The sequence below is a fragment of the Ranitomeya variabilis genome, chromosome 4 (assembly GCF_051348905.1).
Source record: "Ranitomeya variabilis isolate aRanVar5 chromosome 4, aRanVar5.hap1, whole genome shotgun sequence".
Classification (NCBI taxonomy): Eukaryota; Metazoa; Chordata; class Amphibia; order Anura; family Dendrobatidae; genus Ranitomeya; species Ranitomeya variabilis.
In genome coordinates this window covers 139,927,440-139,954,897 of record NC_135235.1, presented here as the reverse complement: position 1 = coordinate 139,954,897, position 27,458 = coordinate 139,927,440, and the positions used below count along the sequence as shown (strand labels likewise).

Here is a 27,458-nt window from a genome sequence, read left to right as displayed (position 1 = left end):
GTGGTAGTATTTTAATATGCTTTCAATTGAAGGGGGTTTTCCAGGACTTAGAATCATAGAATGTTAGAGTTGGAAGGGACCTCCTGGGTCATCGTGTCCAACCCCCTGCTCAATGCAGGACTCAGACAGATGTCTGTCCAGCCTCTATCGTGGCAGCCTTGTTTCACTCATTGGTCACCCTCACTGCCAAAAAGTTTTTTTTCTAATATCTAATCTGTATCTTCTCCCTTTGTTTCATTCCATTGCTTCTCGTGTTTCTATGTGCAAAGTAGAATGATCATCCCTCTACACTGTGACAGCCCTTCAGATATTTGTAGACACCTATTAAATCTCTTAGGCCTCTTTCACACTTTTGTCGTTTGGCCAACGTCGCAATGCGTCGTTTTGGAGAAAAATACGCATCCTGCAAAGTTGCCCGCAGGATGCGGTTTTTCTCCATAGACTTGCATTAGCGACGCATTGTGACGTATGGCCACACGTCTCATCCGTCGTGCAACGGATGCGTCGTGATTTTGCGGCCCGTCGTGACGAAAAACGTTCAATGTAACGTTTTTTCGTCCGTTGGGACCACCATTTCCGGCCGCGCATGCGCGACCGGAACTCCGCCCCCTCCTCCCTGGAACTCATAATGGGCAATGGATGCGTCTGAAAACTGCATCCGCTGCCCACGTTGTGCACTGTTTGCACAACGTCCATCGGGCCGACGGTTTGCGACGGCCCCGTACCGACGGAAATGTGAAAGAGGTCTTAGCCTTTTTTGCAAGCTAAACATTCCCAGATGCTTTAGTTGACATACGGTACTTTGCTGTCCATTTAATATATTTATGGAATGTTGGTGGGACAGATTATCAATAGGAGATTAGTGAGGGTCCGACACCCCAGCGATCAGCTCATATCTACTATGCTGTGGCCAGGTGTGAGCAGCGGATGGAGCAGAACACCGCTCCGCACATTGTTTAGTGCTGCTCGTAATCTCCCATTCAACTCTAACTTACTAAGTGCTGATACCTCGGTTATACTGGCATTTTGGTCTTGTTGCACAAGATAAGATGAAAGTACAAGTCTTGCATATATCGTATAGCGTTGGCTGGCAGGCCTCGTCTCGTGGCTTGGTGCCAGTCTACTAGTAGATATACAAGTGCTATCGGGTGCTTGTGTGGTGAGACTACGCTCGTGTATGGAAGGAAGTTGTATACGCCACACATGATGTCTTGTTCTCTTTTGAGGTTTTATCTTTTTGCTTAGTCTAAGAAATGAAGTTCAGATGTTCTTTAGGCTAAAGGTACGGTGGACAAATCTGTGTCTCATTGTATGGGAATGCAAGGAGTCTGAGTCAGTCAGCAGAAGCGGTCCAGGACAATGTATGAGTACACAAGTCTTCATGTGTCAGCGTAATCTATCCTTTTTTCTGGATTGTCTAGTGTGTTTGTGGGTCACCAGGCCGAATCCAGATGACGGGGAAGTAGGGGTGGACAAGGAAGACGGATCGGGTGCAGTGGATTTCCACATGCGCCCGTCGGAGATAAGCCACGGCCCTCATACTTTCCCTAACCCACAGAGCAGCGCATGCCCTCATCTCAGCAAAGCTGTGTTCACATGCTGCATTTTTGCAGCCTTTTTAATGCAAATATATTTTTGCTTTTACAGTACCAGTAAAAGCTGAGATTTCAGAAATCTCATGTACTTGTTTTTTTTTGTTTGTTTTTTTTGCAGCCATAGAAAGCAATTAGGTGAAAAACATTGCAAAAATTGCAACTGCTTTTAGTTGCATTTTTGCTGACTAATAAACTGAGTTAAACCTGTACGCTTTGTCTACAGTACGTGCTTTGTTCCCAAAATGTGCTGCAAAAAATGCCATTCAAAAATGCTGCAAAAATACTGACAAATGAAAGCTAGCAGTCTATGACTCCAGAAGAATAGGCAGCAAAAGTGCTGCATGTGAACATAGCCTAAGTATAGGGGAATAGGGAGGTATAGCACACATGGTGCTGGCAGCAATGCACAGTCTTTGGACAGCTTCGTCTGCTGTTCATTTAGTGTTGGGTATAGATATGGATACAATAAATACTAGTTGTATGTCTGCAGGAACTATCAAACTCTAAATGTGACACACAACTGATCATAATCAATGCAATTGTTTTATTGAATCACATATCGGGATCCAAGAAGTATCGTTTCTCCTTGCGGAGAATGACATGTTAAGCATGTCGAGATGAGGAGACTTGAAGTCGCAATGCTCCTCTGGGAAATATGCAAATTGTCTCTTCAGAGAGGAAGAGGACTAGAACTCTAGTGCCACCTATTGGAAGTAGCAATCCTAACAGTCAATGTCGACCCTTTAACGAGCCTTGTCAGGTGACTTGGGATAAAAGCCAAACCAGAATCTCAATTTGCAGACGCTGTGTTTCGGGGTACTGCCCCTCGTCAGTGCAAAGTGTGGGATCTGATTTGGCTGAGTGAGAGTCATCTGACTGGGATCCAAGAAGTATCGTTTCTCCTCGCGGAGAGTGACATGTTAAGTATGAATCACATAGAAATACAATGATAAATGATTAAGGGCATAGAGTTCCACTAAAAAATACAAAGTATTATGTGAGGGTAATAAAGTAGAGAAATAACAGAGGAAAGTCAAAAGTGCTAGGACAGAGCAATGCTAAGATCTGACGTCCCTGCCCACATGTGAATATTGGATCTCTGATTTCAATGAAACTGTATAGTATTAAATAAAGTGACTTGTGCTAAGAAATAAATCCATTGGTGTGCGCATGATAAACATATGTGCTGTCGAATATCACAAACCTAAATGAACCGTTTCATGCATATTGCCAATTCACCCCCCCAGCATGTATCCTGCACCCTACGTGTGTTTCGCCTGTGGCTGTGACTAGGTCCCGCCAGGCTCCATTTTTCAAGTCTGTAGAATACATTCTGAAATGGACAATCTTGTCTGTCCCTGAGCTGTACCAAACTAGAGCCATGAGGCTATATGAAGTTTTTTGTTTTTTTATTTTTTTCCTCGTGCATCTCACCTTTTTGTCCTTGTATTCTCCTCTGGCCGTTTGCAGTTCATGTGACCATTTTGCAACACTCCAAGCGCTGATAATACTACACCTTGTATTGCAAACAGATCCGCTGTCTGACTAATTTGTGGCCTTTTACGTTTAGACTTTAGCTTTTTTTTTTTTTATATCAGTACAATCAGATACGGAGATGGATGAGATGACGGGAGCTTGGTTAAAGTTTTATAAACCCATAAAGTCTTTCTTCACAATAGTACCAGGCACACAAAACCATTCATGATGTAGGAAATCAGTTTATTATTTATCTTACAAGGGTTCTGACTTACTTAATGGTTCTTTTAAAGGGCTTATCCACTGCTAGGACGACCCCTTCTTGAACTAAATGTCTGGCCTCGATTAAAATAAAATAGCTTGTACTCTCCTTCCGTGATGGCGCCATTCCAGCAGTGTCGGGACCCTCCGTTCCAGAGAGTTTGTGCGGTGTAGTGACACATGGTGCCCGGAGCCCAATGAGCTCTGGCGTCAATGTCTCCACCTTTGTACGGATTGAACATGAAGAGGAGGTCCAGGCTGCAGCTGATTCCTGCCTTCCTCTTCATATTCAAGCCGTACGAAGGTGGAGACAGTGACACCAGAGCTGATTGGGCGCCGGCCACAACACTGCACGAGAGCTTCGGGACCGTGAGAGCTAATATCGCTGGAACGGCGGCAGCACAGGAGGGGAGTATAAGCTTCTTTTTTTTCAATCGGGACCAAACATTTAGTTCAAGAAGGGGGTGTCCTAGTAGTGGACAACCCCTTTAACTATATATTTTTCCGATCATTTAGGTCCTGTGAAGATGTGAGGTTGTGGGTTGTAATAATCACTTAGGCATGTTAACTATGCAATTTAGTTTTATTCCTTCTGTCCACGGTCATACAGCAACTCCAGACCAAAATACAATGCCCTCAGTCCACAAGTTCTGAACCCGGAATCAATAGTTCCACTGCCCTCGTACCAGGCGATACCCACTATCTCCCAGATTATGGTTGCCCCACAGCTTTTGGTACCTTTCCCCGGTGTAGTCTGCAGTCAGAGCCTATGTTCCTCCTGACGATGGACATCATAACCATAGCACGTGCTTCCCACTCCAGCCAACAACAACTCCTCCGCCACACACACACACAAGTGTCCTAAATACCCCACTCACTGGAATTGAGCCCGGCCCTAGGTAAGCTACACTTCCTCCAAAGCTATCTGTGCACTGGTGGAGGTATTTTCCTGATGCTGAGCCTATCACCTGGCACTGTGTGTGGGACCCCCTGTGGTGAGGGCACCACTGTCTCCATCCACATAATGGGACTAGTGGCTGGGAGAACAATGGCTTAATTGAGGCCCCTGAGACACTAATGGGAGTAATGGAATGACTGGTAAAGGTAAAGCTTTCTCCTGTCTGGCCTTAGGTATACATAAGAGCCAGCCCACACATTTTCCTCTGCTTACTGTCACTGAATAGAAACATTGATTCCAGAGGCTAAATGGAAGAGCAAGGAACTCTCTAATAAAACACATCAGGAAGGGCGACATAACCGATGCTTCATGCTGGAACAAGTCTGCATCCCTTAGCGCGGTGGATTCTGCTCTACGTCAATTGGTCCAATAGGTTTTCGAGCAAGACCAGTCCCTCACAGGTCCCCACTTTTCTAAGTCATCTAATTACACAGATGTATTAATAAGTCATCAGGCTTTTGAGAAGCCCCCTAAAGGTACCTTCACACTAAACGATATCGCTAGCGATCCGTGACGTTGCAGCGTCCTGGCTAGCGATATCGTTGAGTGTGACACGCAGCAGCGATCAGGATCCTGCTGTGATATCGCTGGTCGTTGAAGAAAGTTCAGAACTTTATTTGGTCGTCAGATCGCCGTGTATCGTCGTGTTTGACACCAAAAGCAACGATGCCAGCGATGTTTTACAGTGGTAACCAGGGTAAACATCGGGTTGCTAAGCGCAGGGCCGCGCTTAGTAACCCGATGTTTACCCTGGTTACCAGTGTAAAATGTAAAATAACAAACAGTACATACTCACCTTCGCGTCCCCCACCGTCCGCTTCCCACAGTGACTGAGCGTCGGCCGTAAAGTGAAAGTACAGCACAGCGGTGACGTCACCGCTCTGCTGTTAGGGCCGGCACTCAGTCAGTGCAGGGAAGTGGACGCCGGGGGATGCGAAGGTGAGTATGTACTGTTTGGTTTTTTTACATTTTACACTGGTAACCATCGGGTTACTAATCGCGGCCCTGCGCTTAGTAACCCGGTGTTTACCCTGGTTACCCGGGGACTTCGGCATCGTTGGTCGCTGGAGAGCGGTCTGTGTGACAGCTCTCCAGCGACCAAACAGCAACGCTGCAGCGATCGGCATCGTTGTCTGTATCGCTGCAGTGTCGCTTAGTGTGAAGGTACCTTAACTGCAGTATCTTGTTCGTTACACAAGATCATCTGTTATTGCATTTTATCCAAATTGTTTTGTGTGAAAGGGAACCTGTCACCGCCAAAATGGAAGGTGAGATAAGCCCACCAGCATCAGGGGCTTATCTACAGCATTCTGTAATGCTGTAGATAAGACACCCCCCCCCCCCCCCCGATGTATCCTGAAAGATAAGAAATAGAAGTTAGATTACACTCACCCAGGGGCGGTCCCGGTACGATAGGCGTCGCTGTCTGGGGCCTCCCATCTTCTTACGATGACATCCTCTTCTTGTATTCATGCTGTGGCTCCGGCGCTGGTGTACTTTGTCTGCCCTGTTGAGGGCAGAGCAAAGTACTGCAGGGAAAGGTCAGAGAGGCCCGGCGCCTGCGCACTGCAGTACTTTGCTCTGCCCTCAATAGGGCAGACAAAGTGCGCCGGAGCCGCAGCGTGAAGACCAGAAGAGGACGTCATCTGATGAAGATAGGAGGCGCTGGACCGCCCATGGGTGTGTATAATCTAACCTCTTTTTCTCATCTTTCAGGATACATCCGGGGCTTATCTACATCATTCCAGAATGCTGTTTATATAAGCCCCTGATGCTGGTGGGCTTAGCTCACCTTCGATTTTGGAGGTGACAGGTTCCCTTTAACCCCTTTCTGCCAGCTGACGGAATAGTACGTCAGCTGGCAGAACCCCCGCTTTAAGGTGGGCTCCGGCGGCGAGCCCACCTTAAAGCCGCGACATGTCAGCTGTTTTGTACAGCTGACATGTGCGCGCAATGAGCGCGAGCGGAATCGCGATCCGCCCGCGCCCATTAACTAGTTAAATGCCGCCGTCAAACACAGACAGCGGCATTTAACTACCGCATCCGGCCGGGCGGCCGGATATGAGCGCATCGCCGACCCCCGTCACATGATCGGAGGTCGGCGATGCTTCTAAATGGTAACCATAGAGGTCCTTGAGACCTCTATGGTTACTGATCCCCGGCAGCTGTGAGCGCCACCCTGTGGTCGGCGCTCACAGCACACCTGTAATTCTGCTGTGTAGCAGCGATCCTATGATCGCTGCTACATAGCAGAACCGATCGGGTTGTGCCTGCTTCTAGCCTCCCATGGAGGCTATAGAAGCATGGCAAAAGTGAAAAAAAAAAAGTAAAAAAAAATGTGAAAAAAATAAAAAAAATATAAAAGTTTAAATCACCCCCCTTTCGCCCCAATCAAAATAAATCAATAACAAAAAAATCAAACCTACACATATTTGGTATCGCCGCGTTCAGAATCGCCCGATCTATCAATAAAAAAAAAGCATTAACCTGATCGCTAAATGGCGTAATGAGAAAAAAAATCGAAACGCCAGAATTACGTTTTTTTTGGTCGCCGCGATATTGCATTAAAATGCAATAACGGGCGATCAAAAGAACGTATCTGCACCAAAATGCTATCATTAAAAACGCCAGCTCGGCACGCAAAAAATAAGCCCTCACCTGACCCCAGATCACGAAAAATAAAGACGCTACGAGTATCGGAAAATGGTGCAATTTATTTTTTTTTTTTTGCAAAGTTTGGAATTTTTTTTCACCACTTAGGTGAAAAATAACCTAGTCATGTTAGGTGTCTATGAACTCGTACTGACCTGGAGAATCATAATGGCAGGTCAGTTTTAGCATTTAGTGAACCTAGCAAAATAGCGAAGCAAAAAACAAGTGTGGGATTGCACTTTTTTTGCAATTTCACTGCACTTGGAATTTTTTTCCCATTTTCTAGTACACGACATGGTAAAACCAATGATGTTGTTCAAAAGTACAACTCGTCCCACAAAAAATAAGCCCTCACATGGCCAAATTGACGGAAAAATAAAAAAGTTATGGCTCTGGGAAGGAGGGGAGCGAAAAACGAAAATGAAAAAACGGAAAAAGCTCCGGGGGTGAAGGGGTTAAGGGTACGTGTCCACGTTCAGGATGGCCGGCGCTTTGGACGGAGTGGAAAACTCGCTCCGCCCAAAGCTCCGCCCCCTTCTGTAGACGCGATGATGCCGGATGTGTTCATTGCACACATCCGGAATCATCGCACCCCACGCATAGGGCCCTGTGTTACCTTGCGCAGCGTCGCCGCAAGGTAAACAGACATGCTGCCTTCTAAAAATATGCACCGCATGTCCAGAATCGCAGGGCCTCCGGATGCGTGTTACCACGCATAGTGGAGGCGGGATTTCATAAAATCCCCTCCACTATGCTGTAACATCTGGATGCTGCGGATTGAACGCTGCGGCTCCGCGCAGCGTTCAATCCGCAGCTATTCCGGATGTAATACGGCCCGTGGACACATACCCTAATAGTTTCTTATAGCCCTACGATTCTTCTGACTTTTAAGCAGAAGGTGTCTGAAAAGTTACCACTTTCAATAATCTTGCTGTCTAAACCAGCTGCTAATCAATCACTCGACGAACGCGCAAAATGGTCTTTTGGTTTACTGAAAAGATCATTGTTCTCGGCAGCACATCATCCTCTATAAATGGGACATGCACTTCCAAGAAAAATGTTATGTGCCCGTATTAAAGGGAGTCTGTCATAACAGAATGACTGTTTAAACCAAATACAGGCGCTTGGTGCTTTATGGCGGGGTCAATCATTTATATAGAGCTTTCCACCTGCTTGCTTTACATCTATCTCCACCCTTCTCTGGCTTTATGAAGCCAGAGCTGTCAATCAAAGAAAATTGGGGTGGCAATTGGTGGAAAGGTGTATTTATACGATTGACCCTGCCATGATGAACCAAGTCTTCCCACCGATCACTTTGATAGGGTGTTGATCCAGGGAACTAGTCTGACTGCCATATGTGGAGTCAGGAAGGAATTTTTTCCCCCAATATGGAGCTTACTCTTTGCCACATGGTTTTTTTTTGCCTTCCTCTGGATCAACATGTTAGGGCACGTTAGGTTAGGCTATGGGTTGAACTAGATGGACTTAGTCTTCCCTCAACCTTAAAAACTATGTTACTATGTTACAAAAAATGGAGAGGTCTGTAATTTTTATTGTAGGTACACTTCAACTGTGAGAGACAGAATCTTAAAAAAGAAATCCAGAAAATCACATTGTAAGATTTTTACATAATTAGCATTTAATTGCATGAAATAAGTATTTGATACACTAGAAAAACAGAACTTAATATTTCGTACAAAAATCTTGATTTGTAATTACAGACATCAGACGTTTCCTGTAGTTCTTGACCAAGTTTGCACACACTGTAGCAGGGATTTTGGCCCACTCCTCCATACAGATCTTCTCAGATCTTTGAGGTTTCAGGGCTGTCAATGGGCAACATTGAGTTTCGACTCCCTCCAAAGATTATGTATTGGTTTCAGGTCTGGAGACTGGCTAGGCCACTCCAAGACCTTGAAATGCTTCTTATGGAGCAACTCCATTAAATGCCCTGGCTGTGTGTTTTGGGTTATTGATATGGTGGAAGACCCAGCCACGACCCATCTTCAATGCTCTTACTGAGAGAAGGAGGTTGTTGCCCAAAATATCATGGTACAGGACCCCATCCTTCTTCCTTTCAATATGGTGCAGTCATCCTGTCCTCTTTGAAGAAAAGCACCCTCAAAGTATGATGTTTCCCCCACCATGCTTCACAGTTGGGACGTTGTTCTTGGGGGTTGTACTCATCCTTTTTTTTCCTCCAAACACGGCGAGTGCAGTTAATACCAAAATGTTCTATTTTGGTCTCATCTGACCACAAGACCTTCTCCCATGCCTTTCTGGATTATCCAGATGGTCATTGGCGAACTTTAAACATGCCAGGACACGTGCTGGCATGAGTAGGGGGACCTATACTTTATTGCACAGTACAGCACATACAGTCATGACCAAAAGTATTCACACCCCTGCAATTCTGTCAGATAATACTCAGTTTCTTCCTGAAAATGATTGCAAACACAAATTCTTTGGTATTATCTTCATTTAATTTGTCTTAAATGAAAAAAACACAAAAATAATTGTTCTAAAGCCAAATTGGATATAATTCCACACCAAACATAAAAAAGGGGGTGGACAAAAGTATTGGCACTGTTTGAAAAATCATGAGATGCTTCTCTAATTTCTGTAATTAACAGCACCTGTAACTTACCTGTGGCACCTAACAGGTGTTGGCAATAACTAAATCACACTTGCAGCCAGTTGACATGGATTAAAGTTGACTCAACCTCTGTCCTGTGTCCTTGTGTGCACCACATTGAGCATGGAGAAAAGAAAGAAGACCAAAGAACTGTCTGAGGACTTGAGAAACTAAATTTTGAGGAAACATGAGCAATCTCAAGGCTACAAGTCCATCTCCTAAGACCTGAGTGTTCCTGTGTCTACCGTGCGCAGTGTCATCAAGAAGTTTAAAGCTCATGGCACCATGGCTAACCTCCCTAGATGTGGATGGAAAAGAAAAATTGACAAGAGATTTCAACGCAAGATTGTGCGGATGTTGGATAAAGAACCTCGACTAACATCCAAACAAGTTCAAGCTGCCCTGCAGTCCGAGGGTACAACAGTGTCAACCCTTACTATCCGTCGGCGTCTGAATGGAAAGGGACTGTATGTTAGGAAACCCAGGAAGACCCCACTTCTTACCCCGAGACATAAAAAAGCCAGGCTGGAGTTTGCCTAAACTTACCTGAAAAAGCCTAAAATGTTTTGGAAGAATGTTCTCTGGTCAGAAGAGAGTTTACTGGAGGAAAAAAAGAGGCATTAAAAGAAAAGAACACGGTCCCTACAGTCAAACATGGCGGAGGTTCCCTGATGTTTTGGGGTTGCTTTGCTGCCTCTGGCACTGGACTGCTTGACCGTGTGCATGGCATTATGAAGTCTGAAGACTACCAACAAATTTTGCAGCATAATGTAGGGCCCAGTGTGAGAAAGCTCGGTCTTCCTCAGAGGTCATGGGTCTTCCAGCAGGACAATGACCCAAAACACACTTCAAAAAGCACTAGAACATGGTTTGAGAGAAAGCACTGGAGACTTCTAAGGTGGCCAACAATGAGTCCAGACCTGAATCCCAAAGAACACCTGTGGAGAGATCTAAAAATGGCAGTTTGGAGAAGGCACCCTTCAAATATCAGGGACCTGGAGCAGTTTGCCAAAGAAGAATGGTCTAAAATTCCAGCAGAGCATTGTACGAAACTCATTGATGGTTACCGGAAGCGGTTGGTCGCAGTTATTTTGGCTAAAGGTTGTGCAAGCAAGTATTAGGTTGAGGGTGCCAATACTTTTGTCTGGCTCATTTTTGGAGTTTTGTGTGAAATGATCAATGTTTTGCTTTTTGCTTCATTCTCTCTTGTGTTTTTTCATTTAAGACAAATTAAATGAAGATAATAATACCAAAGAATTTGTGTTTGCAATCATTTTCAAGAAGAAACTGAGTATTATCTGACAGAATTGCAGGGGTGTGAATACTTTTGGCCATGACTGTAGTTATGCCAGGTAGTATATACTTTCTGCGCAACAATCTGTACCAGACGTTTTGTGCCCCTTGTGTCTTTGTCCACTGTATCTTTAATAAAGGCAGTATGGATAAGTGCTATGTGCGCATAGTCAACAAAGTTGACCAAGACTCGGAGGGTGGAAGCGTGTGATATACTACTTACCGTATCTATACTTCACTCGGAAAGGGAATACAGAGGATGTTTTATCTGTGTCGTCATTTTTTTTTTTAGCTGTTTCATGGTTTGTTTGTTTTTTTGTTCTCCCCAGAAAACCTTAATGGATTATAAAGAAATTGCTCTACAATATGTGCTGGACATCCGAAGCTTTGTAAATGATTCCTTCAAAGATCTCGAACCATGTCATCTTATAATGCTGACATTTGCCTCCACATTGGTGACCGTATGGGTGTATAACTTTATATTCCAGCGTGAGAGTAAGTATTTATAGTCATTGCAGCTATTTAAAAAAAAAAAAACAGGGTGGCACATGTTAAGTAAGGAGCTGAAACTCCTAAAACCTTCATCCAATTTTATTGTGGATACCCTGAAATGAAAGCTGAAAGTCTGAACTTCAACTGCATCTGAATTGTTTTGTTTATATTACATTGTGGTAATGTCTATAACCAAAATTAGACAAATGTTGTCTCTGTCCAAATATATATGAACCTAACTGTATATGCAATAAAATCACAATTCTGTACAGGCCAAAGTTCCAGGTAAAATATATGAATACATTTATGTAAACGCAAAACCAGGACATTTTTTTTTTTTTTTTTCTCCTCTGCTGGCTAATAAGTTTCTCTGGGTTACTGGGGTGTATTACAGCTCTGAGAGTAGAGCATGGCGTGCAGAGGTCCATGAAATGCAAAGTATTCTATAATGCTGGACATTTTCTCTCCTAGAGGTGCAATTTTTTGAAATGCAGTACAGCCCTTGGACTGTGTTCAGACAAACATACTCTTGGTAGTGTGCTGTGCGTGTCCGTCATGGGCTGCACCCAAACAACACAATGACCAGTGTTGCTCAGCTCCCACTTTTCTTCTGCCAGTGAGACAGTGTCTGCATACATGGTACACGGGTTCTGCACGGAGCTCCACACAGACCCATGTACAGGTCAGATAATGGCATGTAGCATAGTGTTTCTCTGGAACTGGGTTTCATACACCTGTCAAAATGTATCTTGGCTGATTTCAAACCGTAGTGTAAGTGGTGGGGGGTTTAGATGAAGTTTGAACTTGCTGGACTAAACAATTAATTTTTTTTCTATCCTGATTGTTCACGTCACTGCTTGTTTGAAGTTGATGGACATTTTGTTTTGTTTTTCATCTGTACTACCTGCGTAAAAAGTGATTTGAAAGTGAAGGTCCATTTACACTGAGCGATGCACAGGGTTATCCCAGCGCCAATCGGCAGCATTCGTATACGTACTGAGCGACCAGTAATAGATTGTTCTCGGCAGCAGCATAGAAATCCTTGTATAAACTAAAAGCTTATTTCACCCGACTAACAAGCTTTTTGCTTGTTCATTGGGTGATCGGCAGACTGCACAACTATGGAGTAACAGGTGCTCCTGTGATTGCTCATTCACAGTGATCGTGCTGTCTGAATTCACCATTGCTCTACCATAGATCTGTGCAAGGGGGTCAGTTGTTTGCTATAGGTGCCATTGAGGGGCACTCGTGGGGTGGGGGTTTATCACATACTTTGTTTCCGTGAAGGAAATTCATCAACGTGATTGAGTGAGAATGAATAAAATATTGAGGAATAATTGCATTCGCGGCCCGCAGGCTGCAGTGGGCAGTAGTAGATGCGCAGCTCCTGCCTGGGTGACTTCTCTCCCGGAGACTATTGTTTATAACCTTTGTGTTAACAAAGAGATAATGGCCGCCCTTTCCCCGAGACCTCACAGCCAGCCACCTGTGATATTTGCATTATATAGTGATCATTATTCAGCCCATAAAGTACCGAGTGCTGCAGTCTATGAATAATAAATGGCCCAGCTCTACCGGTGCCAGAGAGCCTGGCTGTTCTGCTTAGGTAACCCTTACACAAAGCCACGGTTCGTATCATTAATCTGTGCAGAATCTACACTTCCTGATGGTTTTGTAGAATGTTCCCACGTAACATCCCCCTTCTCATCCGTCACCATTATCACTTATTCGAGAATTACCTTTTTGTTCTCTATGCCCTTTAAAGTTTTGCTGTTTGTTTAAAGGGATTGTCTGGCCTTAGGGTACTGTCACACTCTGCAACTTTCCAACGATCACGACCAGCGATACGACCTGGCCGTGATCGTTGGAAAGTCGTTGTGTGGTTGCTGGGGAGCTGTCACACAGACAGCTCTCCAGCGACCAACGATGCCGAGGTCCCGGGTAACCAGGGTAAACATCGGGTTACTAAGCGCAGGGTCGCGCTTAGTAACCCGATGTTTACCCTGGTTACCAGCATAAAAGTAAAAAAAAAAACAAAAAACGTACATACTCACATTCCGGTGTCCTTCAGGTCCCTTGCTGTCTGCTTCCCGCTCTGACTGAGTGCCGCCGTAAAGTGAAAGCAGATCACAGCGGTGCCGCTGTGCTCTGCTCTTACTTTCCGGCCGGCAGACGGCAAGGGACCTGAAGGACACCGAAATGTGAGTATGTACGTTTTTTTTTGTTTTTTTACTTTTACACTGGTAACCACGGTAAACATCGGGTTACTAAGCGCGGCCCTGCGCTTAGTAACCCGATGTTTACCCTGGTTACAAGCGAACACATCGCTGGATCGCTGTCACACACAATGATCCAGCGATGACCGCGGGAGATCCAGCGACGAAATAAAGTTCCAAACGATCTGCTACGACGTACGATTCTCAGCAGGGTCCCAGATCGCTGCTGCGTGTCAGACACAGCGATATCGTATGGATATCGCTGGAACGTCACGGATCGTACCGTCGTAGCGATCAAAGTGCCACTGTGTGACGGTACCCTTACTCTAGTCAGCGATCACTCTGACTGCAGACTTCTGAGTCCTCACATAGCACGCCCTGTGAGGAATCTCTGGTGCCGGTACCAGGAGCTGTAGGCTTATGACCACAAATATGTGATTTGCATACATGCAGTCACATACCGACTAGACCTGCTCAATGAACGAGGTTGGACTTGTCTAGTCGGAATGTGCTCGGAAGTATGTAAATCACATACTTGTGGTAATATGACCGCCCCCTCCAGGCATTGGCATCTGGGAAACCTTGCAGTGCGAACGATGTAAGGATTCACAAGTCACATGGAGTCAGTGCAGACTTGTAGCCTAAGGCCAGTCTTCCCCTTTAGGCCTTTGACTTCAGGGGAATATCTGCATATTGTCCAGTTTTGGACATTTTTGTTCTCTAACAGATAGGCGATCATTCTAGATTTCTGGCAGCGGCTCTTATAGAGGACACTGCTCGGCGTGGCGGGAGCTCCTGTGTATGGCCGAGAGCCATCGGACGAGCCAAGGTTCATCGGCTGCTATGTAAAGAGTATGGGGGCCATTAAGTTCACATTCCCACATAGGGTAAGTGCAGCGTATTCGGTGCAGATCTTTTAGTCCGAATATCTGATGTTTTATGGGGGCCTGGGAATCCTGACAGGTTTCCTTAAATCCCCTCTTGCTGTGTTTGTAACCTGAACATTCAGACATAACTGTTCTCTGAATTCTTTTATGACAGGTCTAAAGTCCCGATGTAAGAAACAATTTTTCCGCATGGTCAGAAGATTGCCGATTATCGGATCCAAAGTAAGTGACCTCCAGCCTAACTCTGTCATGTTGTGTTTTGAAGTTGCTCCATGAGCTGTATTGTGAGGATGATTCTGGTAAGGATCAGCATTGTTATTTCACACCATCAATCTTGCTCCAGCCGACTCTGTACATTAAACTGGTGACTTCATTATCACGGGACTCGCCGTCCTTTCTTCCCCCAGCCTTCTCCGAGTTTACTTCAGGTCATTTTACTGAAAGAGGCAGAACAAACTGCTGTGTCCTGCTGACTTCTCTGCTGCAAGTTAGGGGGATATTCTTGCACTTTTGCATTTTTATTTTTTTTTTCTATCCTGGTGTGACTTTTTATATTTCTTTTCCCTTCAGCTTTGTAAAGTTGCCGTACACTTTAGATAGTTGCTACTTCAGCTGGCATCCATTCATCCCATCTCCTGCAAACTCAATGGGAGTGTAAAATGCGACTACATGGGTGACAACTAGGGTTGAGCGAAACGGATCGTTCATTTTCATAAGTCGCCGACTTTTGGCATAGTCGGCGTCTCATGAAACCCGACCCGATCCCTGTGTGGGGTCGGCCACGCGGTACGCGAACTTGGCGCGAAAGTCGCGTTTTGTATGATGCGTTTAGCGCCATTTTTGCAGCCAATGAAGGAGCGGTAGAGTGATGACATAGGTGTTAGGGGGCGTACACAACTACCGTCATTTTTTGCGCGTGCATTACAGCGATGTGCAAAGTGTAAAATGAGCGTTCTGGGAGCGATGTGCAAAGAGAGAGAGAGAGAGATCCCCGAATTTGAACGGTGGTCGGCCGATTTCACTCGACTCGACTTTTAAGACAGTCGGGTTTCACAAAACCCGACTCGACCCTAAAAAACTAAAGGTCGCTCAACTCTAGTGACAACTTATCTGCTGAAGGAACGACTGATTCGGCACATTGAAATTTAACATGTCCCGTGTCTCTTCCCTCCTACATCTGCTGTCATAACACATTAGACAGTTGTCAAGTCTCTAAGATCAGTGGTTGGACAGACTTTCCTCAGATGTGCATGGTCACCTTAGCAGCTTGTTTTATCCTGCTTTCCTCTATACTTATAGATTACTAAGCCACAGTAACTAGTAAGTATGTACGTTGTTTTTCTGTAATGCTGGATTCATAGTACTTCCAACCATATGGAAGCAAGAAGCCCATATGTGCCGCTTATGTGTGGGACCTCCTATTCCTGACCATGGACTAATAACCTACTGCTGTGAAAATGTAAGGATCCAAACAGCTGTAGAATGTCTGTTTCTGTCTAAAGCAGGAGAAATGCACTCCTATATAAGCCTTGTACACCAAAATAATTGAGACTAGTTTCCTGGGAGACACTTTACTAGAGTCATAGATTGCTACAATTGTTTCTCTCCTTTTAGCTTAATACATGCTGTAGGGGTCCACGCTCTCAGCTAGGCATTGGGTAGTGTTCACACAGGCAATGCGGTTGGGTCCAAACATTTCCAGTTTTATCGGTTTCATAAAACTCCAAGGGATTCAAAACCAAAGCAGCATCTTCTGAGTACAAAGGTATCACCGCAAATAGACCGTTCATTCAGTAGCACATGTCCGTGCGGGCTCATCCAAACAGATTGCAGTCCTTGCTACAGGAGCAAATGTTACACACAAGAGGTACAGTACTACCAGTCTTGGTATCTCCTTCAGGGCATAGTTAGACAGCTGTATAATATGAATGATTATCATATCGCAATGCTCGGACTGGCTGGTGGCTCTCCTGATCCAAGCGTGGCAGCTTGTATATATTTCTACGCAGCTGTTGCGCTTGGGTCAGGATAGCCGCCGGCCAGTCCAAGCATTGCCACGCATTTCTTGTCCATGTTAGCTCCAGCAGCTTCCAGCGCCAAACAAGTGTTCAACTCCATGCACAGTTCACACTGAACAGGCTGCAACTTTCACACTATACTCTGCAGTTCCAACACAGACTGCTCAGTTTTCCTAGCTGAAACCCCGTTCAGTCTCCATACAGAGAGAGACGCTGGCTTGTCTCCCAGCTACAGCTCACATTTTGGCTGGTCACTCACCAGCTTCAACACACCCGACTCTGCACAACATTAAGTAGACTTACACAGGGTGAGCCTGTTTCCTAGTTGTTGGTTAGAGCTGCCAAGATGCATCTAATGAAGACCTGTAGTGATATGGTTTAACCCAGTCATACTTCTATTGTTACAATACACACACACTCGCTCACATATATAAATATACATGCATACATATACAAATGTCATTAAAAGCACATGTTTCATTTTGTGCATAATCTGTGTGTGCCTTTTTTTGAAGACTTTGGCACAAAAACGCCACATAACAAGAAAAAAGTGAAAAATAATGCAATTACGTAATTGGGTCCATTGTTTCTAAACTGAACTGTAAACTTTGAACCCACTCGCTCATATAAACCTGCATATTGCCTCTTTGGATGATCAGTGTCCTAATAGACCGATAAGATAAGTGTAGCAAAGTATCCTTTATCTCCACCCTAACAGAGTACAAACAACTCTGCCATAAGGGACAAAAAGAAAGCATTTAGAGAATTAAAGGAAGTAGGTAGTGAGGAGGCATTAAATAAATACAGAAAATTAAATAAATTCTGTAAAAAGCAAATCAAGGCAGCAAAGATTGAGACAGAGAGACTCATTGCCAGAGAGAGTAAAAATAATCCCAAAATATTCTTTAACTATATAAATAGTAAGAAACTAAAAAATGATAGTGTTGGCCCCCTTAAAAATAGTCTGGGTGAAATGGTGGATGAGGATGAGGAAAAAGCCAATATGCTAAATGACTTTTTTTCATCAGTATTTACAAAAGAAAATCCCATGGCAGACAATATGACTAGTGATAAAAATTCCCCATTAAATGTCACCTGCTTAACCCAGCAGGAAGTACAGCGGCGACTAAAAATAACTAAAATTGACAAATCTCCGGGTCCGGATGGGATACACCCCCGAGTACTGCAGGAACTAAGTACAGTCATTGATAGACCATTATTTTTAATCTTTAAAGACTCCATAATAACAGGGTCTGTACCACAGGACTGGCGTATAGCAAATGTGGTGCCAATATTAAAAAAAGGGGCAAAAACTGAACTCGGTAATTATAGGCCAGTAAGCTTAACCTCTACTGTGGGTAAAATCCTGGAGGGCATTCTAAGGGATGCTATGCTGGAGTATCCGGAAGAGGAATAACCTCATGACCCAGTATCAGCACGGGTTTACTAGGGACCGTTCATGTCAGACTAATTTGATCAGCTTCTATGAAGAGGTAAGTTCCGGACTGGACCAAGGGAACCCAGTGGACGTAGTATATATGGACTTTTCCAAAGCTTTTGATACGGTGCCACACAAAAGGTTGTTACATAAAATGAGAGTAATGGGGATAGGGGAAAATATGTGTAAGTGGGTTGAGAGATGGCTCAGGGATAGGAAACAAAGGGTGGTTATTAATGGAGCACACTCGGACTGGGTCACGGTTAGCAGTGGGGTACCACAGGGGTCAGTATTGGGCCCTCTTCTTTTTAACATATTTATTAATGACCTTGTAGGGGGCATTCAGAGTAGAATTTCAATATTTGCAGATGACACTAAACTCTGCAGGGTAATCAATACAGGAGAGGACAATTTTATATTACAGGATGATTTATGTAAACTAGAAGCTTGGGCTGATAAATGGCAAATGAGCTTTAATGGGGATAAATGTAAGGTCATGCACTTGGGTAGAAGTAATAAGATGTATAACTATGTGCTTAATTCTAAAACTCTGGGCAAAACCGTCAATGAAAAAGACCTGGCTGTATGGGTGGATGACAAACTCATATTCAGTGGCCAGTGTCAGGCAGCTGCTACAAAGGCAAATAAAATAATGGGATGTATTAAAAGAGGCATAGATGCTCATGAGGAGAACATAATTTTACCTCTATACAAGTCACTAGTTCGACCACACTTAGAATACTGTGCACAGTTCTGGTCTCCGGTGTATAAGAAAGACATAGCTGAACTGGAGCGGGTGCAGAGAAGAGCGACCAAGGTTATTAGAGGACTGGGGGGTCTGCCATACCAAGATAGGTTATTACACTTGGGGCTATTTAGTTTGGAAAAACGAAGACTAAGGGGTGATCTTATTTTAATGTATAAATATATGAGGGGACAGTACAAAGACCTTTCTGATGATCTTTTTAATCATAGACCTGAGACAGGGACAAGGGGGCATCCTCTACGTCTGGAGGAAAGAAGGTTTAAGCATAATAACAGACGCGGATTCTTTACTGTAAGAGCAGTGAGACTATGGAACTCTCTGCCGTATGATGTTGTAATGAGTGACTCATTGCTTCAATTTAAGAGGGGACTGGATACCTTTCTGGAAAAGTATAATATTACAGGGTATATATATTAGATTCCTTGATAAGGCGTTGATCCAGGGAACTAGTCTGATTGCCGTATGTGGAGTCGGGAAGGAATTTTTTTCCCCATGGTGGAGTTACTCTTTGCCACATGTGTTTTTTTTGCCTTCCCCTGGATCAACATGTTAGGGCATGCTAGGTTAGGCTATGGGTTGAACTAGATGGACTTACAGTCTTCCTTCAACCGTAATAACTATGTAACTATGTAACTGTAATCCACGGCTATTTTTTATACCTCTGCAGTCAAATATGGTTTTGCTTCTGATGCATATTAAACTAAATATAGAACTAGTTTACAAATGGTGTTTATTCAAAATCCACTGTACTGTCTACTATGCTCAATGTGTCTCCATGGTAGCAGACTACAAGGAAACCCTGTGTAGTCTGAATATACCGTCGTTTCAAAAAAAGGAATGTTTGAGCAGTTTGGTTGAAGTTCTTTGTTGTCCTGGGGCACAAACCTCTGAATAAGCGCTGTAGACGAAAAAAAAAAAAATTTGAAAATGAGTTGCATTTTAGTGTGTACCATTACTAGGTCATATTACCCAGGTGTACACGTGAACTGCATAGACTGAGGTTTACCTGGTAAATCTTAGCTTGTGCTGTAGTTCAGATCCGCACTTCTCCATTTATGAGCAGGAGCTCCGACAGAACAGGACGACTATGGGTTTATTACAGGTCTGCAGTCTAATATCTACACTTCATTTCCACAGATCCAGAAGGAACTGGATAAAGCTCTGGATGAAATGGCTCATCGACTGTTAAATGTGAAAGATGGAATGACCTTTGTGAAAACTCTCCCACGCAATGGACTAAAGCAGGAAAAAGTAATGGAGAAATTAAAAGAATACTCCGCTCTAGGTACATCTTCCAGGACACTAGTTACAGATTATCTGTTCTTATATTTGTGAGACAAAGGGCGATGCTGAGCAAGGAATTAGAGAATCTGTCTGCAGGTCTTTGTAATCTCAGAGCATCCCGATGCAGGGGCAGAGACCCTGAATGCTCCAATGTGTCACGTACTGAACTGCTTGGTGCAGCTGTAATAAAGTCCCTGTTTTGCCTGTCATAGATGTAGCAGTGGTCAGAATGCTGAGCTGTTTAACCCCACTCACACAAATTAGCCTGACCGGCCTGCACGTGAGACCTACTCCCCTAGTGATAATCTCCTGCTGATAACACTGATTTTATTGAATCTACAGCACACAGCCTAATTAGTGACACACACCGGTAATCATCTCTTTGCCCCTATATTATGCTACTCTCAGATTAAATGACAGATCCTCTTTAATGTGGTTTTGTTTTTTTGCTGCTTTTTTTTATGCAAACTTTAAGCTGTGTTTTACTGCACCAGCAAAGTCTGAGATTTCAGAAATCTCATTACATACATTTTTTTTTCTTGCTTGATTTGGAAAACTGCTGCGTTTTTGCAAACTACCGTACATCACGTCACTTCTTTCAGCATTTTTACACCATATTTGCACATTATCTCACCCATAGGAAACAATGGGGTAAGTACGAAAATGCAGCAAAAAAAACAGGTATCCGTTTTTTGTGCAGAAAACTAAGGAAGTTATATCATTCTTTTTTGGGGGGTCAATAAACTTTACCAAAATGCACAAGAGACAACAAAAACCCAGCAAATCCTGCCTTTATGTAAGCTGCTTCTTTACTGCTAAGAGTGCAAGTTTTGCCTTTGGGGGAAAACAGTCATGGTGTGAACATAGCCTAAGAGTTAGGAAGTTTTACAACTTGCTCGGACTCGGTGCTTTTGATGCTATTTTTATTGTATTTTATTTTTTTTTCAAAAGTGAAATAATCGTAGTCTTTTCACAGTAACCGCAAAATGAATGAGATTTCTAAGATATTGAAACAATCCCTCACCCCCCCCCATACGGTTTTTAAAAAATACAGTATGTACATTTTTTTGCTTTATTACTGCAGTTTATTTTCCTCATTTTGAGATTAAAAAAATAAACAAATATACTGGTAAGCGACCAAGAACACATCAAAAACTCTTTAAAAACAGATCATTTCGACTGCAGGTTCCTGGCTGTAATCTACGTATTCATGCAGGGGGAAAAAAAGCATAAAACGATTTGTCAAACCTGTGTGAAAATGGCCTTATCTGTTAGGCTAGGCTCACACAACCGTATAATTGCAGTGACTGCTTTCTATCTGCACTTGGACCAGTGTTATGTAATAGAGCTGTTTAGATGACCTTCTTCTTCTTGTTCTTGTTTTTGTTTGTTCTTTTTTTCCATGGATTGAATATTGGAATGAAATAAAGAAGTAAAATGGCATGCGCTAGTCTTTTCAAGTCTATGGCTGCACATAGCATTTGATCTCTATGAATACATTGCAGTTATCAACATGCTTAAAGGGGTATTCCCATCTCCAAGACCCTATCCCAATATGTAGTAGATGCAGTAATGATATTATTAGCAAATACCCTTTATTAGACATGTAGTACAGTTTTTCTGATTTGCTATGTCTTTCCTCATGTGTAGGCATTGCAGGACCTTAGGTATCCAAGGTTACGACCACTAGCAACTAGCTGTCAAGTATATCAGTGGACGTAACCATGGATACCTAAGGTCCTGCAATGCCTGCAGATGAGGGGAGAGACACCGCAAATCAGAAAAACTATACCACATTTCTGATGGGAGGTATTTGCTAATGTTATTATTAAACCAAATACATGTTGAGATGGGAATACCCTTTAAAGAACTGTTTTGTCCTGTAAATTTTAATTGCTGCTGATTATATGAAAATTAATGGCATAAAGTTTTCATACAAAAAATTTGTGATGAGAATTCATCCATTTTTTTTTTTTTTTTTTCCTGGATAAAAATGATAATTACTTACTAGTAATTTGATTTTCCAGAACCATGACAGCACCGCACATGAGAGATGGCATCCACCCCCAGGAACAGGAAACCTGCAGCAGAGATAAAAGAATGGGGCGGCCACTCTCCTCAGTTTGTTTCAGAGTATGGAAGATGACCGCTTTGTTAGTACACATTCATGTATCATATTTACATTGCATAGCTGTATATTAGCTCTTTTTTTTTTTTGTGAATCACACAACCATCACCAAGATAGGGCGGGAATTAATGCGGTGCTGTCATGGTTCTGGAAAATCAAATTACCCGTAAGTAATTATCATTTTTTCCCTTCACCATGACAGCACCGCACATGAGAGGAAGAAATAGAAGACTCCTAGGGTGGGACAACAGCAGATAACACCTTTCTCCCGAAAGACAAGTTTGATAGACCTAAGTCTAGCCTATGATGTCGGAAAAAGGTAGAGGGTGAAGACCATACTGCCGCTCTACAAATCTGTTCCACCGAGGCGTTTGCGCCCAGGATGTGGCAATAGAACGCGTGGAGTGAGCCGTAACACCCTGTGGGGGGATTTGGCCAGAAGAGGAATACGAAAGTGAAGTAGCCGTACGCAACCACCGTGCAATAGTTGCCTTTGAGGCCTTTTTTCCCCTGTTTGTCCCCTGGAAGGCGACAAAAAGGGCTGATGACTGACGCCAAGATTTTGTGGCTTCTATGTATTGAAGCAGGCAGCGTCTGACATCAAGACAATGGAAGGTTTGCTCTCCCTGGGATTTTGGTTGAGGACAAAATGAGGGTAAGATAATTTCCTGGTCCCTATGAAATTTAGAATTGACCTTAGGTAGGAAGGCCGGGTCAGTTTTAATAATTACTGTCATCCTGGAAGGTAGTGTAAGGGGGTTCACTGAAATAGCCTGCAGCTCGCAAGTACGGCGGGCTGAAGTTAACACAACCAGGAGGACAGTTTTAAGGGTCAAAGATTTTATTGAAATAGAGTCAAGAGGCTCAAAGGGGGAAACAGTTAGAGCATTTAAAACTAAATTTAGATCCCAGGGAGCCACCTTGGGAGATAATTTTGAGGGTCTAGATGTAAAGGAGGCTCAGATGAACCTATAGACCCAAGGGTGGTCAGCAAGTTTGTGATCAAACAGCGCACCCAGGGCGGAGACATGCACCTTCAGGGTGCTAGTAGATAGCCCTCTCTCCAACCCTTTTTGGAGGAATTCTAAAATTTTCTTTTACCGTGACTTCTTGGCCTGTCTGGGACAACTGTCGCCCCGAGAATTCCAGGAATTTTTGCCAAATTTTTTGATATTTTTCTGAGGTGACTTTTTTCCTGCTAGCGAGCAATGTGGTCACTAAAGGGTTCGAGAATCCTTTTGCTAGTAGAAGTCCCCTCTCAAGTTCCTGGCGGTGAGATGTAGCCTGTGTACTTGAGGGTGTTGAACTGGTCCCTGGTGTAGGCGATCCGATGTATCTGGAAGGATCCACGGGTCCGAGATAGACATGCGCCTGAGCCACGTGAACCATGCCCTTTTCGGCCAAAAGGGAGCTATGAGTATTACTCGTGCCCTGTCTTCCCGAATTTTCCTGAGGACTGTCGGGATTAACGGTATTGGGGGAAATGCATATGCCAGATGGAAGTTCCACTGGTATAGAAACGCGTCTACCCCTTCCGGTTGTTCTTTTGGGTTTAGAGAATAGAACTTCTTCACCTTCCGATTTTGTTTTGTGGCGAATAAGTCTACTTCTGGGATGCCCCAGTTGGCACATATTTTCCCAAAGACCTCCTGGCTCAGGGCCCACTCCCCTTGATGTAATGGGTGACGGCTTAGGAAGTCGGCTACTTGATTCTCTGATCCTCTTAAGTATGTCCCGGTTAGAGAGAGAAGGTTGTTTTCGGCCCACAAGAAAAGTTCTTTGGCTTCTGCTATCAGGGATGGTGATCTTGTGCCCCCCTGGCGATTTATATAAGCTATTGTTGTGTTGTTGTCGGATAACACCACCACATGCCTTCCTTGTATTTTTTCTCCTATTTGAAGAAACGCTTGTCTCACCGCTGACAGTTCTTTTAGATTGGAAGACGCTGCTGTCATTGAGGGCTCCCATTGACCTTGTAGGACCTGATCCCCCACATGCGCTCCCCATCCCCATGGGCTCGCATCGGTGGTGAGGACTACTGGATTTTGTAATGACCACGGTACTGCTTTGCTCAGATTTTCTGGTTTTAACCACCACTTTAGTGAGTTTTGGACCCTTAGAGATAGGAGAATCTTCCGATTTAGGTTGTAAGGATTTTTTGCTTGCTCGGCTAGTACCTGCCATTGCAACTCTCTCGTGTGGCTTTGGGCCCACCGCGTTGCTGGAATTGTCGCCGTTAGAACTCCCAGGAGCGACATTGCGTTCCGTAGAGAGATAGATTGTTGCCGCTGAAGAAGTTGCACCTTCTGTTGGATAGACTGAATTTTCCTCTGTGGGAGGATACACTCCTGTTTGGTGGAATCTAGTAGGATCCCGAGGAATTCTTACTGTGTTGGGACAAGTCTTGATTTCTTCAGATTTATCATCCACCCCAATTTCGTTAACACGTCCAGAACTGTTGTGACTGCTTTCTCGCAATCTTCTTTGCTGTTTGCTATCACCAAGAAATCGTCCAAATAAGGCACCAGTAATATGTCTTGTTTTCTGATGAAGGACGCCACTTCGGAAATAATTTTGGTAAATATGCGGGGTGCTATGGCTACCCCAAATGGAAGACATTGATACTGTACGTGGGTGGGAGTTTTTTCGAGGTTTACTAGTAGTCTGAGATATTGCTGACATTGGATTGCGATTGGCACATGGTAGTAAGCATCTGTAAGATCGATTACTGCCATATAACAGTTTGGGTTGAGCACTTTTAACGCCGTCCTTAGAGTCTCCATCTTGAATTTCTCTATATGAATGTAACGATTTAAGGCCCTCAAGTTGAATATCACCCTCAACGAGCCGTCTGGTTTTGGCTAGGGTTGAGCGACCTTTACTTTTATAGGATCGGGTTTCACGAAACCCGACTTTTTCAAAAGTCGGGTCGAGTGAAATCGGCCGATCCTATAAAAAAGTCGGGGTCGGCCGAAACTCGAAACCCAATGCAGTGCATTGGGTTTCCAATTGTTCCCAGGGTCTGAAGGAGCGGAAACTCTCCTTCAGGCCCTGGGATCCATATTTAAGTGTAAAATAAAGAATTAAAATAAAAAATATCGCTATACTTACCCTCTGACGGGCCCTGGTACTAACCGGGAACCTTCCTTCCTTAGAATCAGCCTTCCAGGACCTTGCGGTGACGTCGCGGCTTGTGATTGGTCACGCGGCCGCCCATGTGACCGCTCGCGTGACCAATCACAAGCCGCGACGTCACCGTGACGTCACCGAAGGTCCTGGAAGGGCTGATTCTTAGGAAGGAAGGCTGCCAGAAAGAAGCAGGGCGTGTCCGAGGTGAGTATATACCTAATAGGAATATACTCACCCTCGGCTTCGTTCCGGCAGCCTTCCTTCCTAAGAATCAGCCCTTCCAGGACCTTCGGTGACGTCGCGGCTTGTGATTGGTCGCGCGAGCGGTCACATGGGCGGCCACGCGACCAGTCACAAGCCGCGACGTCACCGCAAGGTCCTGGAAGGCTGATTCTAAGGAAGGAAGGTTCCCGGTTAGTACCAGGGCCCGTCAGAGGGTAAGTATAGCGATATTTTTTATTTTAATTCTTTATTTTACACTTAAATCTGAATTCCGATACCAATTCCAGATATGTTTAAGATATCGGGAATCGGTATCGGAATTCCAGATTCAGAAGATCGCCGACTTCATGGCCGACCCCACACAGGGGTCGGGTCGGGTTTCATGAAACCCGACTTTGCCAAAAGTCGGCGACTTCTGAAAATTGCCGACCCGTTTCGCTCAACCCTAGTTTTGGCGTTAGGAACAGGGTGCTGTAGAACCCTTTCCCTATTTCCTGATGAGGAACCTTTACTAATACCTCTTTTTGTATGAGGAGACGAACTTCTCTTTCCAGGGTGGCCTGATTTTTTTTCCCGCCACTTGGGTCATTGTCACACGATTTGGTGGGAGGTTGGAGAATTTGAGTTTCAGACCTTCCGATAATAGGTTGGTTATCCACTGAGAAGCCGGCAGTGCTGCCCAGTGGTGGACGAACCACCGGAGTCTTCCCCCCCCCCCCCACTGGAATCCTGGCGTCATTGGTGTTTGGGATCAGACATAGGGGAGGCTTGTTGAAAAGGAATCCTTTTTCTTTTCGATCTCTCCAAGGTCTGCCTCGGCCAGGCCTGTCATCTGAACGGCCGCGGGTCCCCCTGTATCCAGATCTCCGAAAGGACGAACGGGAAGCCTCCCATCGGCGCCTAGGAAAGGAAGGAGGTGGAAATTGCTTCTTTTTGTCAGACGCTTTTTCAAGAATCTCGTCCAGAGCTTTACCGAAAAGATATTGCCCTTCACAGGGTACTCCGCAGAGTTTAACTTTTGACTGGAAGTCAGCCGCCCAATTCTTCAGCCATAATGCTCTACGCCCAGAGTTGGATAAAGCAGAAGCACGTGCGGCCCCCCTGACAGAATCAATTGATGCATCTGCCAGGAATTTTGCGGCCCCTTGCAGGGAGGGCAATGCCTCTAGTAGTTTTTCTCGTGGGCACTTATTTTTGATTTGGTCACTTAACTCCTCCAGCCACTTGACCATAGCACGTGCCGTGCAAGTGGCCGCAACCCCAGTTTTAAATGACCATGTTGATGCCTCCCAAGCTGATTTTAGAAAGGCATCTGCCTTCTTGTCAAGGGGGTCTTTTAGGGCTCCCATATCCTCAAAAGGCAATGCTACCCCTTTAGAGGTGCTGGCTATGGCGGCGTCTAATTTAGGAGCCTTTTCCCATTTTTCACATACCGCTTCATCAAAGGGGTACTTGCGTTTTAAGGCTTGAGGAATGGAGATCTTCTTATTGGTCTTTTTCCATTCTTTCTTAATTAGATTAAGTATATTATCATGGAAGGGAAAGACTTTCCGCTTCTTTCCCTCCAAGTTGCTGAACATACTATCCTGAACTGACCGCGGCTCCTTTTGGGGTTTCCACCCCCATAGTTGCTCTGACTAGTTTGAGCAGTTTTCCAATATCCTCTGACTGGAAATACGGGTGGCCATACTCCTCATCCGAGGAGTCTAAGTCTGAGGCATCAGAGAGGGGGTTAACACTCCTGGCTCATCCCCTGAATCTATGTCCGACCCCTGTTCACTTGCTGGGGGAGGGGGATTTTCTTTAGCCGCCTGATGTTTCAGCTGCTCTTTAACTGTGGATTTAACCTCTTCTCGTATTATTGTCCTAATGTTCTGTAATAAGGAAGGTGATTCTTTTGCGACTGTTTTATCTATACAGGCCCAGCAGATTCTTTTGGTATATAGTTTGGGGAGTGTCACCTTACATAGTGGACAAGCCCTATTCTTTTGTTTGGAGGTGGCTTTCC

The 27,458-nt window shown here is 44.4% G+C and overlaps 1 protein-coding gene across 1 annotated transcript in view; it reads left to right on the top strand.

The window, feature by feature from the left end:
• SGPL1 (sphingosine-1-phosphate lyase 1) overlaps positions 1–27,458 on the top strand; it is a 72,456-nt gene that overhangs the window by 9,184 nt on the left and 35,814 nt on the right. The window contains exons 2-4 of the mRNA XM_077259294.1: positions 11,200–11,365; positions 14,620–14,687; positions 19,825–19,972. Coding sequence (XP_077115409.1) covers positions 11,200–11,365; positions 14,620–14,687; positions 19,825–19,972 — 382 coding nt within the window. The remainder of the gene's footprint in view (positions 1–11,199; positions 11,366–14,619; positions 14,688–19,824; positions 19,973–27,458) is intronic.